Source organism: Anastrepha obliqua, unplaced genomic scaffold, assembly GCF_027943255.1.
Source record: "Anastrepha obliqua isolate idAnaObli1 unplaced genomic scaffold, idAnaObli1_1.0 ptg000009l, whole genome shotgun sequence".
In the NCBI taxonomy this organism is placed as follows: domain Eukaryota; kingdom Metazoa; phylum Arthropoda; class Insecta; order Diptera; family Tephritidae; genus Anastrepha; species Anastrepha obliqua.
In genome coordinates this window covers 5216480-5235119 of record NW_026562178.1, presented here as the reverse complement: position 1 = coordinate 5235119, position 18640 = coordinate 5216480, and the positions used below count along the sequence as shown (strand labels likewise).

Sequence of the window (18640 nt, the reverse complement as noted above, 5' to 3'; positions counted from 1 at the left end):
CCGTTATTTACCAATTTGATTATTTTTCTTGCGACGCCCCCTATACTTTTAGTTTTCCGTCTAAGAAAAATTATCAGATCAAAATCAGCTCTTAATCTATATACGGGGTTGGCCATATTAAACTGACCCATGTGATTATTAAAAAAATTTGGAAAAAGAAACATTTTTTTGTGTTTCATTGTGAAAAACATTTAATTTAGTTCAAGGAGATTCGTTTACATCACTTTTTGAATATGATATCGCGCAAGTGGTCGCCCTTATCACGTATTTGGATATGTACAGGGGTGGCCATCTTAAACTGACCCATGTGATTATTAAAAAAATATGGAAAAAGAAACATTTTTTTTTGTGTTTCATTGTGAAAAACATTTAATTTAGTTCAAGGAGATTCGTTTACATCACTTTTTGAATATGATATCGCGCAAGTGGTCGCCCTTAGCTCGTATAGCGTAATGTGCCCGTTTTTCGGCGTTTTCCATAGTTTTGGCCAGCGTCTCGGCCGATATGGCGGCTATTTCCCGTCGGATATTGGCCTTAAGTGCGCCTAGTGTCTTTGGCTTGTTGACGTAAACCTTAGATTTCAGATTACAGTAAAAAGTTATAGGGTTACTCAATGGGTCAGTTTAATATGGCCAACCCTGTATATAAAAATGAAATGATGTTCGTTTGTCCGCATTTTTTTGGGCCCATACGAGGCCAATTTTATTCGTTCTTTTTTCATATTATAGGGATCCACTAGGGGAAGGTTTTTAGCAAAAAAAAATTTCTTTTAAATATTTTCTTCATATAAGAAAAAGAAAAAATCAAAATATTGTCCAAAACAAAACTTGCTCGATTGTTAGATTAAAGTAAGTTTCGAATCGACATTCATTTTATGTGTACAACTTTTTTTGAATTTTTTGTATTTGTATTGTGATACAGAAATGTATTGTATACAGAAATTTCAAATGATTCGAATGAAAATTTTTTTTTTTTTTTTTTTATTTCTTCCATAAAATATTACACCTGTCGTTAGACAATAAGTAATTTGATTTACAAAAAGATGGAATGAGAGTGATATTGAAGGGCCAATGCCCCCAAGCTCATTTAGAATAAATATATACATATTATTTAAAAACAAGTGGTTAACAAACAATGATATATACGATTAGTTGACAATTGATTACAAGGATTTTGCAAGATCTGTTGGTGTTTGACGGTTAAGCCGACTTTGGGTAGATTTTTCTTTATTTGGTAGTCTTCTCATCATAGGATTTGTATGCGTTAATAGTCTATTTATGTGTCTTCTGCTAGCGCTTTGTATTGTTTCATCAATAGTATCGATGTCAAGGTCGCGATGAATATCTGCGTTAGGTATGTACCAAGGTGCATTAGTTAAGGTCCTAAGTATTTATGAAAATAATGTTTCAATTCAATTGAGCAATGCTTTCTTTGACCAATTCTATATGGAAATGAATGCGTTTGCAAACGATGTTTTCGGCTATGAACAAATGTTGGAATCGAATGAAAAAGGAAGGAAACGCGAAATGATAAAAAAAATTCTTGGAAAATTTAAAATGAATGGTGCTTCATTGGAAAAATTCAAAGGTAATAAGAACATACACAAGATAAAGTTAGAATTCGAATTTTTAGATTTATTTTGTTTATTTCTCATTTTTTTCAGAAGTACACCACACAACAACTCATTCCAACTCTGATTTTGAAATCCTGTTGGAATTGGTGATCGATAATTTTGTCACTATAATGGTCAATGGAAATTTGCGTGTATCAGACCCTGCATATTATTTACCATATCAACTTTTTATGGAACATATGGACCAAATGAACACAAAAAAATAATTTAGTTTTGTTTTGATTTTTTGCAACATTTTGGTTTTCAGTTAATACAATAAAAACAATACTGTTTTTTCGTGAACACAAAATTCTAAATTTATTACGTTGTTTGTTTAGAATTTTTTTAGAAAAAAAGTAAATTTTTTGGTTTTGAGGAAATTTGTTTATTGTTGCTATTTGTGAAAGCGTAGATATTTGTAAGTATTTGACTATAATCCTAAAAGTTAATGGAATACCACTATGACACATAGAAAACATTTTTTCAAAGGGGTGTTTTAAGAAAATTATAAAAAAAATTGTTTTAAATAATTTTGAAGAAATAAAGTAAAATAAAAAAATTTCGAAAGCATGAAATTTTTTCAAAACCAAATTTTCCTCAAAAAGATAAAAGAAATTTCTTCGAAGAGGTGTTTTTCTAAAATTACAAAAAAAAAATTTCAAAAATTTTAAACAAATAAAATAAAATAAAACTTTTTCAAGGGTATGAAATTTTGTCAAAACAAAATTTTCTGAAAACCAAACAAAATTTAAAAAAAAAAATGGTGTTTTCAAAGCATTTCATATTCCACTATTAATAGAGAATACATTTTTTCGAGGGGTTGTTTTTCAAAGCGGAAAAAAATCTTTTTTAACAAATCAATTTAAACTTTTACAAAAGTATGAAATTTTTGCAAGAACAAAATTTTCTCAAAAACGTTAAATTAAAAAAAATTGCTTATTAATTTTGAGCAATTAACTGAGAATAAATTTGTTAGAGCGAAGTGTTTTTCAAAACTTCAAAAAACACTTTTTAACCAAAAAAAATAAACCTTTTTTCAAAAACAACAGGAATGATAACATTGCCTAACAATTTCTGCACTTTTGCACAGTCTAAAGAGGCATTGATACAGAGTGTATTTCCAAACATAGTTCAACATTACAAAAACCATGATTGGCTCAGCGAAAGAGCAATTTTAGCTGGGAAAAATAAGGACGTCAATGATATAAATTCAGCTATTTTAGATCAAATACCTGGTGACATAGTTGCGTATAAGTCAATGGGCACTACTACTGATCAAGATGAGGTCGTAAATTATCCAACTGAATTCTTAAGCTCACTCGATTTGCCAGGCTTACCACCTCATAATTTACGATTAAAAATTGGAGCACCGATTATTATGCTGCGCAATAGTAATGTGCCTCGACTTTGCAACGGTACCAGACTCGCTGTGAAGAAGCTAATGCGTAACGTTATCGAAGCAACAATTTTGAAAGGGAAGTACAAAGGAGAAGACATTTTGATACCCTGAATTCCACTGATTCCGGCGGATTTACCATTCGATTTCAAACTTTGCAGTTCCCTATTCGCCTTGCCTTCGCCATGAGAATTAATAAGGCGCAAGGACAGTATCTACAAATGTGCGGTATTAATTTAGAATACCCAATTTTTTTCTCATGGACAATTGTATGTAGCTTGCTCACGAGTTGGCAAACCATCGTCATTATTCATTTACGCCAAAGATGGAAAAACCAAAAACGTTGTCTACAAAAAAGTGTTACAATAAAGTTCGAATTAAATTGTATCAAAGAATTTGCTTTGTTTCGTATTAATTTTATTCTCTTTCAGTAAATCATTGAATTTATCGTCTAGCGAAGCGGGCGAGGGTACGCTAGTATTAGAATAAACCTTGCCCCAAACACGATATATTTCCCATTTATATATAATAACATGGGATTTTGCTACTTTTTGGAATAAACTTTTCTTTCCTCTAGTATGCTAATTTACAGCTATGAAAAATACATATTCTGAAGGCAATTTTAACTCTCTACAAAAAAGATCTCATATAATTTTTCGATAAATTGACTCCTTAAAAAGTTAACCGAAGTTAAAGTTGAACTGTGTGTAAATTTCAGACTTTTTCACTTTTGCAGCAAAGTTATTACTGTTATAGCAAAATTCTGACGTTTATATTATATAAAAAAATGGTCAATTTCTATGGTATGAAGATGAAAGATGAAAAAATCCATAAGTCGAATCAAATTTATACCACCTAAGAATGCACGATTTATTTTAGTAAACATGTTTTAGTTAAATTTTTTTTTCTACTCGCTTACAATCTGGATTACATATTGTTTGTCATCTTCACTTCTTGCTAAAACGTTAACATATTCTTGCGTCAATTTTACAGCTCTTTCTGCATTGTCATTGACTACTCTTAAATTTCTTACAATTTCTAAACCTCTCAAATATCCAGGATCTTCTACCCATTTACTGCTGTCTAATTGAAGAAAGCTGGTATTAATATCAAATCTTTCAAAAAAGTTTAAAGAATTTTCGTTTATAAAGTAATCAATGTCTTTATTTATGAACCATTTGAAATCATCGGAATTAAATATGAAGCGTTTAGGAGCATCAAACTGATCGTCATCGCTCAATTTTAATGCTTCTACCATTTTTTGCTTTAAACTATAAGATAAACTTTTATCGAAAAATGCTAGAACCCCTATTTCAGAACTTAAGTACCATAGATGATTCCGAAATTTTCTGAAAACTGCATCGGACAGATTTCTATCGATCGTTCTATATTGGTAAACAGATTTGATGAATTCAAGGTCTTGATTCGGTGCAGCTGCAGCTAGCGGTGCAGAGTACCAAAATGGGACATACACAAACACGACGAACAATGCTATGTCCTGAAAACTTTGTTCATATGCTGCGCTTAACTTGAAACTGTCTCGAAAAATATACATTTTTAAGCAATAAAGTGCTTTGGACATCCATCGAGCGTGATGGAATGCCCCCGGTTTATAAAATTTGATTTCTTTGACATTCATTGTGCCTAAAAATATTTTACTTAGCTCTAATAATTCTCGATAACCATCACGAGGTAGCGTAGTATTCAAGTATTCATCAATTTTCGAATTTATTTCTGGTATTTTTTTCTTTTAAGACTTTTTTCAATTTATTTTTTTGTATAGATTTATAGTTGTTTTTATCAATAGAAGGCCACTGACTTTGGGAGCGTCGCAAGAAAAGTAATCAAATTGGTAAATGACGGACACCTTAATGTGGAAGAAAAAACCAAACCATATGTTGGCAGAAATGCTTGTAAAAATAATTGAAATAAAAAACATTTCATAGCAATGGACAAAAATTGATGAACTTTTTCAGAAATATTAGTTGATTAGATACTGTAAATGGAAAAATGTTTGAATAATTTTTATTTGGCTCTGATCCATTGAGCCATGCATGACATTTTTTTTAAATCGAAAGTACAGTCCATTTAATTTAATGTTTGAAGATTATTTCATGCAAATGTTGACCGCGACTGCGCTTCAAATGGTCCATCCGCTTAGTCCACATATAAACGCTTTAATGTTGTCTTCCAATGCGTTAATTGAAGCAGGCTTGTCTGAATAGATGTGAGCTTTAACAGAGCCCCACAAAAGATAATCTAAAGGCGGTATATCGCACGATCTGGGTGGCCAATTGACAGATCCCGATCGTGAAATAAAATGTTCACCGAACTCGCCGCTCAACAAGTCCATTGTTACGCGTGTTGTGTGGCATGTGGCATCGTCTTGCTGAAACCACATGTCATGCAAGTCAAGCTCTTGCATTTTGGGCAAAAAAAAGTTGGATATCATTTCACGGTAGCGCTCACCATTCACAGTTACGTTACGATTCGCAGAATCTTTGAAGAAGTACGATCCAATGATACCTCTAGCCCATAAACCTCACCAAACTGTGACCTTTTCTTAATACATTGGTAGCTCTTGCAATTCTTCTGGCTGATCTTCACTCCAAAATCGCTAATTCTGCTTATTTACGTATCCATTGATCCAAAAATGGGCTTTGTCACTGAACACAATTTTTCGATAAAAAAGTGGATCTTCGGCCAACTTTCCAAGAGCCCATTCACCAAAAATTCTGCGTTGCGGTAGGTTGTTCGGCTTCAATTCTTGTACCAGCTGTATTTTGAAAGGCTTCACACCTAAATCCTTTCGGAGAATTTTCCACGTTGTTGAGTAACAGAGGCCCAATTGCTGCGAACGGCGGCGAATCGATAATTGATGGTCATCATTAACAGTGGCCGATACAGCTGCGATATTTTCTTCAGTTCGCACTCTACGTAAGCGTGTTGGTGGTTTGATGTCGAATAATGTAAATTTGGTTCTAAATTTAGTCACAATAGCTCGAATAGCCGCTTCAGTGGGTCGATTAAACTGACCATAAAATGGAAGAAGCGCGCGATAAACTTTCTTAACAGAACACGCATTTTTATAATAAAATTCAATGATTTGCAAGCGTTGTTCGTTTGTAAGACGATTCATGGTTAAACTATAGACCAAACTGAAGATGTTTGACAGTGAAACAAAACACGAAACGTGCGTCAGCTGTTTAAACCAACTTTCTAAAAAGGTAATAGCTAAAATCACCCGTTAGTTATATATATACACTGAAGAGCAAAAGTGTAACAAAATGTAATACTTTCTATTTTAACATTTTTTTTGGCATGTTTTACCAAATATTTTTTTTTGCATAACTTTATTGGAATGTATATTAGGGTGTCCGTTATTTACCAATTTGATTATTTTTCTTGCGACGCCCCCTATACTTTTAGTTTTCCGTCTAAGAAAAATTATCAGATCAAAATCAGCTCTTAATCTATATACGGGGTTGGCCATATTAAACTGACCCATGTGATTATTAAAAAAATTTGGAAAAAGAAACATTTTTTTGTGTTTCATTGTGAAAAACATTTAATTTAGTTCAAGGAGATTCGTTTACATCACTTTTTGAATATGATATCGCGCAAGTGGTCGCCCTTATCACGTATTTGGATATGTACAGGGGTGGCCATCTTAAACTGACCCATGTGATTATTAAAAAAATATGGAAAAAGAAACATTTTTTTTTGTGTTTCATTGTGAAAAACATTTAATTTAGTTCAAGGAGATTCGTTTACATCACTTTTTGAATATGATATCGCGCAAGTGGTCGCCCTTAGCTCGTATAGCGTAATGTGCCCGTTTTTCGGCGTTTTCCATAGTTTTGGCCAGCGTCTCGGCCGATATGGCGGCTATTTCCCGTCGGATATTGGCCTTAAGTGCGCCTAGTGTCTTTGGCTTGTTGACGTAAACCTTAGATTTCAAATTACAGTAAAAAGTTATAGGGTTACTCAATGGGTCAGTTTAATATGGCCAACCCTGTATATAAAAATGAAATGATGTTCGTTTGTCCGCATTTTTTTGGGCCCATACGAGGCCAATTTTATTCGTTCTTTTTTCATATTATAGGGATCCACTAGGGGAAGGTTTTTAGCAAAAAAAAATTTCTTTTAAATATTTTCTTCATATAAGAAAAAGAAAAAATCAAAATATTGTCCAAAACAAAACTTGCTCGATTGTTAGATTAAAGTAAGTTTCGAATCGACATTCATTTTATGTGTACAACTTTTTTTGAATTTTTTGTATTTGTATTGTGATACAGAAATGTATTGTATACAGAAATTTCAAATGATTCGAATGAAAATTTTTTTTTTTTTTTTTTATTTCTTCCATAAAATATTACACCTGTCGTTAGACAATAAGTAATTTGATTTACAAAAAGATGGAATGAGAGTGATATTGAAGGGCCAATGCCCCCAAGCTCATTTAGAATAAATATATACATATTATTTAAAAACAAGTGGTTAACAAACAATGATATATACGATTAGTTGACAATTGATTACAAGGATTTTGCAAGATCTGTTGGTGTTTGACGGTTAAGCCGACTTTGGGTAGATTTTTCTTTATTTGGTAGTCTTCTCATCATAGGATTTGTATGCGTTAATAGTCTATTTATGTGTCTTCTGCTAGCGCTTTGTATTGTTTCATCAATAGTATCGATGTCAAGGTCGCGATGAATATCTGCGTTAGGTATGTACCAAGGTGCATTAGTTAAGGTCCTAAGTATTTATGAAAATAATGTTTCAATTCAATTGAGCAATGCTTTCTTTGACCAATTCTATATGGAAATGAATGCGTTTGCAAACGATGTTTTCGGCTATGAACAAATGTTGGAATCGAATGAAAAAGGAAGGAAACGCGAAATGATAAAAAAAATTCTTGGAAAATTTAAAATGAATGGTGCTTCATTGGAAAAATTCAAAGGTAATAAGAACATACACAAGATAAAGTTAGAATTCGAATTTTTAGATTTATTTTGTTTATTTCTCATTTTTTTCAGAAGTACACCACACAACAACTCATTCCAACTCTGATTTTGAAATCCTGTTGGAATTGGTGATCGATAATTTTGTCACTATAATGGTCAATGGAAATTTGCGTGTATCAGACCCTGCATATTATTTACCATATCAACTTTTTATGGAACATATGGACCAAATGAACACAAAAAAATAATTTAGTTTTGTTTTGATTTTTTGCAACATTTTGGTTTTCAGTTAATACAATAAAAACAATACTGTTTTTTCGTGAACACAAAATTCTAAATTTATTACGTTGTTTGTTTAGAATTTTTTTAGAAAAAAAGTAAATTTTTTGGTTTTGAGGAAATTTGTTTATTGTTGCTATTTGTGAAAGCGTAGATATTTGTAAGTATTTGACTATAATCCTAAAAGTTAATGGAATACCACTATGACACATAGAAAACATTTTTTCAAAGGGGTGTTTTAAGAAAATTATAAAAAAAATTGTTTTAAATAATTTTGAAGAAATAAAGTAAAATAAAAAAATTTCGAAAGCATGAAATTTTTTCAAAACCAAATTTTCCTCAAAAAGATAAAAGAAATTTCTTCGAAGAGGTGTTTTTCTAAAATTACAAAAAAAAAATTTCAAAAATTTTAAACAAATAAAATAAAATAAAACTTTTTCAAGGGTATGAAATTTTGTCAAAACAAAATTTTCTGAAAACCAAACAAAATTTAAAAAAAAAAATGGTGTTTTCAAAGCATTTCATATTCCACTATTAATAGAGAATACATTTTTTCGAGGGGTTGTTTTTCAAAGCGGAAAAAAATCTTTTTTAACAAATCAATTTAAACTTTTACAAAAGTATGAAATTTTTGCAAGAACAAAATTTTCTCAAAAACGTTAAATTAAAAAAAATTGCTTATTAATTTTGAGCAATTAACTGAGAATAAATTTGTTAGAGCGAAGTGTTTTTCAAAACTTCAAAAAACACTTTTTAACCAAAAAAAATAAACCTTTTTTCAAAAACAACAGGAATGATAACATTGCCTAACAATTTCTGCACTTTTGCACAGTCTAAAGAGGCATTGATACAGAGTGTATTTCCAAACATAGTTCAACATTACAAAAACCATGATTGGCTCAGCGAAAGAGCAATTTTAGCTGGGAAAAATAAGGACGTCAATGATATAAATTCAGCTATTTTAGATCAAATACCTGGTGACATAGTTGCGTATAAGTCAATGGGCACTACTACTGATCAAGATGAGGTCGTAAATTATCCAACTGAATTCTTAAGCTCACTCGATTTGCCAGGCTTACCACCTCATAATTTACGATTAAAAATTGGAGCACCGATTATTATGCTGCGCAATAGTAATGTGCCTCGACTTTGCAACGGTACCAGACTCGCTGTGAAGAAGCTAATGCGTAACGTTATCGAAGCAACAATTTTGAAAGGGAAGTACAAAGGAGAAGACATTTTGATACCCTGAATTCCACTGATTCCGGCGGATTTACCATTCGATTTCAAACTTTGCAGTTCCCTATTCGCCTTGCCTTCGCCATGAGAATTAATAAGGCGCAAGGACAGTATCTACAAATGTGCGGTATTAATTTAGAATACCCAATTTTTTTCTCATGGACAATTGTATGTAGCTTGCTCACGAGTTGGCAAACCATCGTCATTATTCATTTACGCCAAAGATGGAAAAACCAAAAACGTTGTCTACAAAAAAGTGTTACAATAAAGTTCGAATTAAATTGTATCAAAGAATTTGCTTTGTTTCGTATTAATTTTATTCTCTTTCAGTAAATCATTGAATTTATCGTCTAGCGAAGCGGGCGAGGGTACGCTAGTATTAGAATAAACCTTGCCCCAAACACGATATATTTCCCATTTATATATAATAACATGGGATTTTGCTACTTTTTGGAATAAACTTTTCTTTCCTCTAGTATGCTAATTTACAGCTATGAAAAATACATATTCTGAAGGCAATTTTAACTCTCTACAAAAAAGATCTCATATAATTTTTCGATAAATTGACTCCTTAAAAAGTTAACCGAAGTTAAAGTTGAACTGTGTGTAAATTTCAGACTTTTTCACTTTTGCAGCAAAGTTATTACTGTTATAGCAAAATTCTGACGTTTATATTATATAAAAAAATGGTCAATTTCTATGGTATGAAGATGAAAGATGAAAAAATCCATAAGTCGAATCAAATTTATACCACCTAAGAATGCACGATTTATTTTAGTAAACATGTTTTAGTTAAATTTTTTTTTCTACTCGCTTACAATCTGGATTACATATTGTTTGTCATCTTCACTTCTTGCTAAAACGTTAACATATTCTTGCGTCAATTTTACAGCTCTTTCTGCATTGTCATTGACTACTCTTAAATTTCTTACAATTTCTAAACCTCTCAAATATCCAGGATCTTCTACCCATTTACTGCTGTCTAATTGAAGAAAGCTGGTATTAATATCAAATCTTTCAAAAAAGTTTAAAGAATTTTCGTTTATAAAGTAATCAATGTCTTTATTTATGAACCATTTGAAATCATCGGAATTAAATATGAAGCGTTTAGGAGCATCAAACTGATCGTCATCGCTCAATTTTAATGCTTCTACCATTTTTTGCTTTAAACTATAAGATAAACTTTTATCGAAAAATGCTAGAACCCCTATTTCAGAACTTAAGTACCATAGATGATTCCGAAATTTTCTGAAAACTGCATCGGACAGATTTCTATCGATCGTTCTATATTGGTAAACAGATTTGATGAATTCAAGGTCTTGATTCGGTGCAGCTGCAGCTAGCGGTGCAGAGTACCAAAATGGGACATACACAAACACGACGAACAATGCTATGTCCTGAAAACTTTGTTCATATGCTGCGCTTAACTTGAAACTGTCTCGAAAAATATACATTTTTAAGCAATAAAGTGCTTTGGACATCCATCGAGCGTGATGGAATGCCCCCGGTTTATAAAATTTGATTTCTTTGACATTCATTGTGCCTAAAAATATTTTACTTAGCTCTAATAATTCTCGATAACCATCACGAGGTAGCGTAGTATTCAAGTATTCATCAATTTTCGAATTTATTTCTGGTATTTTTTTCTTTTAAGACTTTTTTCAATTTATTTTTTTGTATAGATTTATAGTTGTTTTTATCAATAGAAGGCCACTGACTTTGGGAGCGTCGCAAGAAAAGTAATCAAATTGGTAAATGACGGACACCTTAATGTGGAAGAAAAAACCAAACCATATGTTGGCAGAAATGCTTGTAAAAATAATTGAAATAAAAAACATTTCATAGCAATGGACAAAAATTGATGAACTTTTTCAGAAATATTAGTTGATTAGATACTGTAAATGGAAAAATGTTTGAATAATTTTTATTTGGCTCTGATCCATTGAGCCATGCATGACATTTTTTTTAAATCGAAAGTACAGTCCATTTAATTTAATGTTTGAAGATTATTTCATGCAAATGTTGACCGCGACTGCGCTTCAAATGGTCCATCCGCTTAGTCCACATATAAACGCTTTAATGTTGTCTTCCAATGCGTTAATTGAAGCAGGCTTGTCTGAATAGATGTGAGCTTTAACAGAGCCCCACAAAAGATAATCTAAAGGCGGTATATCGCACGATCTGGGTGGCCAATTGACAGATCCCGATCGTGAAATAAAATGTTCACCGAACTCGCCGCTCAACAAGTCCATTGTTACGCGTGTTGTGTGGCATGTGGCATCGTCTTGCTGAAACCACATGTCATGCAAGTCAAGCTCTTGCATTTTGGGCAAAAAAAAGTTGGATATCATTTCACGGTAGCGCTCACCATTCACAGTTACGTTACGATTCGCAGAATCTTTGAAGAAGTACGATCCAATGATACCTCTAGCCCATAAACCTCACCAAACTGTGACCTTTTCTTAATACATTGGTAGCTCTTGCAATTCTCCTGGCTGATCTTCACTCCAAAATCGCTAATTCTGCTTATTTACGTATCCATTGATCCAAAAATGAGCTTCGTCGCTGAACACAATTTTTCGATAAAAAAGTGGATCTTCGGCCAACTTTATAGAGACCATTCACCAAAAATTCTGCGTTGCGGTAGGTTGTTCGGCTTCAATTCTTGTACCAGCTGTATTTTGAAAGGCTTCACACCTAAATCCTTTCGGAGAATTTTCCACGTTGTTGAGTAACAGAGGCCCAATTGCTGCGAACGGCGGCGAATCGATAATTGATGGTCATCATTAACAGTGGCCGATACAGCTGCGATATTTTCTTCAGTTCGCACTCTACGTAAGCGTGTTGGTGGTTTGATGTCGAATAATGTAAATTTGGTTCTAAATTTAGTCACAATAGCTCGAATAGCCGCTTCAGTGTGTCGATTAAACTGACCATAAAATGGAAGAAGCGCGCGATAAACTTTCTTAACAGAACACGCATTTTTGTAATAAAATTCAATGATTTGCAAGCGTTGTTCGTTTGTAAGACGATTCATGGTTAAACTATAGACCAAACTGAAGATGTTTGACAGTGAAACAAAACACGAAACGTGCGTCAGCTGTTTAAACCAACTTTTTAAAAAGGTAATAGCTAAAAAATCACCCGTTAGTTATATATATACACTGAAGAGCAAAACTGTAACAAAATGAAATACTTTCTATTTTAACATTTTTTTTGGCATGTTTTAACAAACCAAATATTTTTTTTTGCATAACTTTATTGGAATGTATATTAGGGTGTCCGTTATTTACCAATTTGATTATTTTGCTTGCGACGCCCCCTATACTTTTAGTTTTCCGTCTAAGAAAAATTATCAGATCAAAATCAGCTCTTAATATTCAGAATAAACCTTGCCCCAAACACGATATATTTCCCATTTATATAACATGGGATTTTGCTACTTTTTGGAATAAACTTTTTTTCCTCTAGTATGCTAATTTACAGCTATGAAAAATACATATTGAAAAGTACTGGCAGGATCGCCATGTAAAGTGAAAGGCAGGATCGTCAAAGTATAAGTGTTATTATTATTTTTGGAAGAGCTTTAGGGCAAACCTGCCGACTAAAGATTCCTTTGTAAATAAAAAAGATTTTTTTTTCAGTTAGGGCAAATAACTGCCTTCCAACTATCGGGTTGAGACTGAGCTGCTTTCTGATAGAATGGCTTTATTTTTATACTTTCTTTTTGCCTTGTCATCAATAAAGTATACATAATTACAATCAAACATTGTTACAAGTAAAAATCAATAACAAAGTTGTAAACACTTAAAATACTATACAAATGAAATTCTGCTTAGGTTGACTTAAATTTTGTTCAGGTTAACTTACTTCACAGTGAGCTATGGCTTTGCTTTGGAGGGGGGTATCATATGTCAAAAAAATGTATTTGGTGTGTGCCATGTGTTTACTTATGTTTCGGGTTTCAAAAAACAAAGGAAAAGAACTTTTGTCATTGAAATTGAAATGAAAAGAATTATGTCATTAAAGTAGAGTAAATTGAAATGAAAAGGATTATGTCATTGAAATTGAAGAGTAGAGTGGATTGGAGTGGTTTACATAATTTGAGTTTGAGTATTAAAAATATATTTAAAGAATTCGAAAGAAGTTTGAAAGTGAAGTGGAGGTACTCTACGCCCCTATGGTTAAGTTTGAAAGTACTGTGCTAAAAAATTTGTTTAAATTTTGCAAGTTCAGAAGTTTTCAATAAAAATGACTTTAAAAGTTTCTTAGTTTATCTAAATCTATTTTTAATTCTATGTTTTATAGTAAATTTTTCTTAAATTTATTTAATATGATAATATTTTAGGTGATTTTGTATTTCTTAAGGGTATTATTATGATATTCCTTAAGCTTATTGTTAATTTGTAATACAGAATTGACTCCTTTACGCTCCACTATGAGATAAGGGCCATGATATGGAATTTGCTGTTTTCTTCTAGTTTCTAGTTTTACAAATACCCAGTCACCTACTTTTAATCCTGATGTGTTACTGTTCTTGTCATATAGTTCTTTTCTCTTTTGTTTTGTTAGTTTTATCAGTTCTTGTGCCCTAAGAAGTGACTCTTTTAGTCTAAGTTTCATCTCATTTGCATAATTGTTTAAGTTATATACTGGTTGATTGTCTTCGATTATGTCAGTTGGTAAGCGTGGAAGTTTTCCGTATATTAACTCGTACGGTGAAAGTTCCGTCTCTATGTTCGGTGTGGTATTAAAAGCAAATGCAAAATAAGGTAGCCATTGGTCCCATTCGTGATTTTCTGCGAAGTGTAACAGAAATTCATTTAGGACTCTGTGACTCCTTTCAACTGTTATTGTCTGATGGTGATAGGGTGCTGAAAAGGTCTGCTTTATATTTAGTATTTCGCATATATTTTTCATTAATTCATTTGCAAACTCTGTACCTCGATCAGATTTTAATGTTTTAAAAAGTCCGTATTTTAGTATTACCTGTTCTACTAGTGTCTTTGCGATAGAAATTGATTCTTTAGTTTTCATTGGGAATAAGATTACGTATTTTGTCAGTTCGCATTGTACCGTTAAAATATATCGGAAACCATTTGATATAATCAATGGTCCTACTGTATCTATGCTTAAATTTTCAAAGCTTGTGCTAGGTGTGTCCGTTATTGTCACTTTTTCTTTTATGTACTTTGTCTGTTTGTTTCGAGTACATTCTTTACAACTGTTTATATATCGTTTTATCATTTTTCTCATGTTCTTCCATATGTATTTTTGTTTTAATTTTAAGATAGTTTTTCTTATACCCAGATGTCCTCCTAGTGCTGAGTTGTGATACTCAAAGATTAAATTTTTTATAATTTCTTCGTCATTAATTTGTTTTGGGGCTTTATATAAAATTATTCTTAAGGGTCTTAAATTTTGTTCTAATCTTTCAGCTTGCAACTTGTTGAATGCTTTCTTAAAATTTTCAATATTCATTTCTCTTAATAAATTATCTTTTTCTAGCGCTAGCTTTTCTATATTTCTTTTAGTCACTATTGATGATAGTTTCGCCATGATTGAAACGTATTTCAGAGGCTCCTCACTATATCGGACTATTATATCCCCTTTTTTATTTATCAGTATTTCGGATCCTTTCATTTTTTCTTCGTATACGAATTTTAATCTTTTTATATTTCTTATATCGGCTGTGGACGTACAATCCCAAATGTGAAGTTGGCCTGACTTCGAATGAGAGTTGTAGTTCTCCTTGTCTACCCTGGTGTTATTTTTGGCAGACATTCCCCTTGTTATTACAAACATTTTATTATTGTCATCACAATTCGTTGGTATCATTTTTTTTAGTATGTCTGAGTCTATCTTTATTCGTGATAATGCATCGGCATTTGTGTTCATTTTGCCTTGCTTGTAGACTATTTCGAAATCATAGTCTGACAAATCAAGTCTAATCCTAATCTAAGTCTAATCTACACTTTTTTTTATTTTCATTAAGGTGCACGAATATTCAATTTTATGTTTATTTAACTGAATGCAAAAAGTCACATTTGTTCTTATGCCGGTTTTGTGCTTAAATATTTGTCAATGATAAAAATTGTAAATTAAATGTTAATATATTTAAATGCATTAGCGAAAAATCTCTATTCAACAATATTTATCATAGCATGTGTGAACAATTTGGTGCGCGTCGTTAATAATATTGAGAATTATTTCACTTTAATTAGCCGCCTAATCACATAAAAATAGTTAATTGTTACCTAATAACAACTTCATACTTTTAATTACATTATTTTATGCATTAATCAGCAAATAATCAGTCATAAACAAAATTGGGATATTCACAATCCAATATATATATATATGTATATGTAGTTATATAAAGTACAATGTATCCTGTATGATAGTTAGTTTTTCAATCATTAGTTTATTGCAAGAAGTGGCATTTTTATTTTAAATTACTTTAGCTTTTTGTTACTGTTGTTTTGAACTTCGCATGTAGCGCACTGCGCATTTATACAGCCTTGTAGACTCTGACGGACTTCACGTCGTTGAGGGTGAGAGTAGTCACTAGCTCGGAGTTAGTGAATTCACGAATAATGGTCGATGGTTTGTCACCCTTCTGTTCTTGCACCAATTTGTTGCCATCCAGAGTGAAGACGCTCTTTACTTTGCGACCATCAAGTGTCTCTTCATCGAATTCCTCGCCCAGCTTGAAGTTGACCGTGGTTGTCTTGAAGGTTGAGGTAGTGGTGAAAGAGTAATTATCACCATCCTTCTTCAGTTCAACGGTGGGGCTGATACTGTTACCCATTTTGCGTAAAATCATACTGACACCCAATTCCTTCATGTATTCGTCGAAGTTTTCACTCTTTTCTAATTTGTATTTCTTTCCTTTCCAGACAGCCATTTTTACTAATAATTTATTTAGCGTTTAGGATCGTCCGCACTAATCATTTATTTAGCGTTTAGGATCGTCCGCAAGATCGCCATGAAAAGTACAGGCAGGATCGCCATGTAAAGTGAAAGGCAGGATCGTCAAAGTATAAGTGTTATTATTATTTTTGGAAGAGCTTTAGGGCAAACCTGCCAACTAAAGATTCCTTTGTAAATAAAAAAGATTTTTTTTCAGTTAGGGCAAATAACTGCCTTCCAACTATCGGGTTGAGACTGAGCTGCTTTCTGATAGAATGGCTTTATTTTTATACTTTCTTTTTGCCTTGTCATCAATAAAATATACATAATTACAATCAAACATTGTTACAAGTAAAAATCAATAACAAAATTGTAAACACATAAAATACTATACAAATGAAATTCTGCTTAGGTTGACTTAAATTTTGTTCAGGTTAACTTACTTCACAGTGAGCTATGGCTTTGCTTTGGAGTGGGGTATCATATGACAAAAAAATGTATTTGGTGTGTGCCATGTGTTTACTTATGTTTCGGGTTTCAAAAAACAAAGGAAAAGAACTTTTGTCATTGAAATTGAAATGAAAAGAATTATGTCATTAAAGTAGAGTAAGTTGAAATGAAAAGAATTATGTCATTGAAATTGAAGAGTAGAGTGTATTGGAGTGGTTTACATAATTTGAGTTTCAGTATTAAAAATATATTTCAAGAATTCGAAAGAAGTTTGAAAGTGAAGTGGAGGTACTCTACAATATTCTGAAGGCAATTTTAACTCTCTACAAAAAGATCTCATATAATTTTTCGATAAATTGACTCCTTTAAAAGTTAACCGAATTTAAAGTTGAACTGTGTGTAAATTTCAGACTTTTTCACTTTTGCAGCAAAGTTATTACTGTTATAGCAAAATTCTGACGTTTATATAAAAAAATGATCAATTTCTATGGTATGAAGATGAAAGATGAAAAAATCCATAAGTCGAATCAAATTTATACCACCTAAGAATGCACGATTTATTTTAGTAAACATGTTTTCGTTAAATTTTTTCTACTCGCTTACAATCTGGATTACATATTGTTTGTCATCTTCACTTCTTGCTAAAACGTTAACATATTCTTCCGACTTTTTACAGCTCTTTCTGCATTGTCATTGACTACTTTTCAATTTCTTACAATTTCTAAACCTCTCAAATATCCAGGATCTTCTACCCATTTACTGCTGTCTAATTGAAGAAAGCTGGTATTAATATCAAATCTTTCAAAAAAGTTTAAAGAATTTTCGTTTATAAAGTAATCAATGTCTTTATTTATGAACCATTTGAAATCATCGGAATTAAATATGAAGCGTTTAGGAGCATCAAACTGATCGTCATCGCTCAATTTTAATGCTTCTACCATTTTTTGCTTTAAACTATTTTTATTTATTTTATTTTAAACTTTTATCGAAAAATGCTAGAACCCCTGTTAAGTGCCATAGATGATTCCGAAATTTTCTGAAAACTGCATCGGACAGATTTCTATCGATCGTTCTATATTGGTAAACAGATTTGATGAATTCAAGGTCTTGATTCGGTGCAGCTGCAGCTAGCGGTGCAGAGTACCCAAATGGAACATACACAAACACGATGAACAATGCTATGTCCTGAAAACTTTGTTCATATGCTGCGCTTAACTTGAAACTGTCTCGAAAAATATACATTTTTAAGCAATAAAGTGCTTTGGACATCCATCGAGCGTGATGGAATGCCCCCGGTTTATAAAATTTGATTTCTTTGACATTCATTGTGCCTAAAAATATTTTACTTAGCTCTAATAATTCTCGATAATCATCACGAGGTAGCGTAGTATTCAAGTATTCATCAATTTTCGAATTTATTTTTGGTATTTTTTTTCTTTTAAGACTTTTTTCAATTTATTTTTTTGTACAGATTTATAGTTGTTTTTATCAATAGAAGGCCACTGACTTTGGGAGCGTCGCAAGAAAAGTAATCAAATTGGTAAATGACGGACACCTTAATGTGCAAGAAAAAACCAAACCATATGTTGGCAGAAATGCTTGTAAAAATCATTGAAAAAAAAAAACATTTCATAGCAATGGACAAAAATTGATGAATTTTTTCAGAAATATTAGCTGATTAGATACTGTAAATGGAAAAATGTTTGAATAATTTTTACTTGGCTCTGATCCATTGAGCCATGCATGACATTTTTATTTAAATCGATAGTACAGTCCATTTAATTT

The 18640-nt window shown here is 32.0% G+C and overlaps 1 protein-coding gene across 1 annotated transcript; it reads right to left on the bottom strand.

Annotated features, from left to right (window-relative positions):
• Positions 1-15892: 15892 nt before the first annotated feature.
• LOC129251214 (probable fatty acid-binding protein) lies at positions 15893-16468 on the bottom strand. The gene has a single exon (XM_054890568.1). The coding sequence runs from the start codon at positions 16398-16400 to the stop codon at positions 16005-16007; it is 396 nt and encodes a 131-aa protein (XP_054746543.1). The 5' UTR covers positions 16401-16468; the 3' UTR covers positions 15893-16004.
• Positions 16469-18640: the final 2172 nt, after the last annotated feature.

What these genes read in the sequence shown, in the direction of transcription:
- LOC129251214 (XM_054890568.1), bottom strand. Translation starts at nt 16,400, where the DNA reads ATGGCTGTCTGGAAAGGAAAGAAATACAAATTAGAAAAGAGTGAAAAC.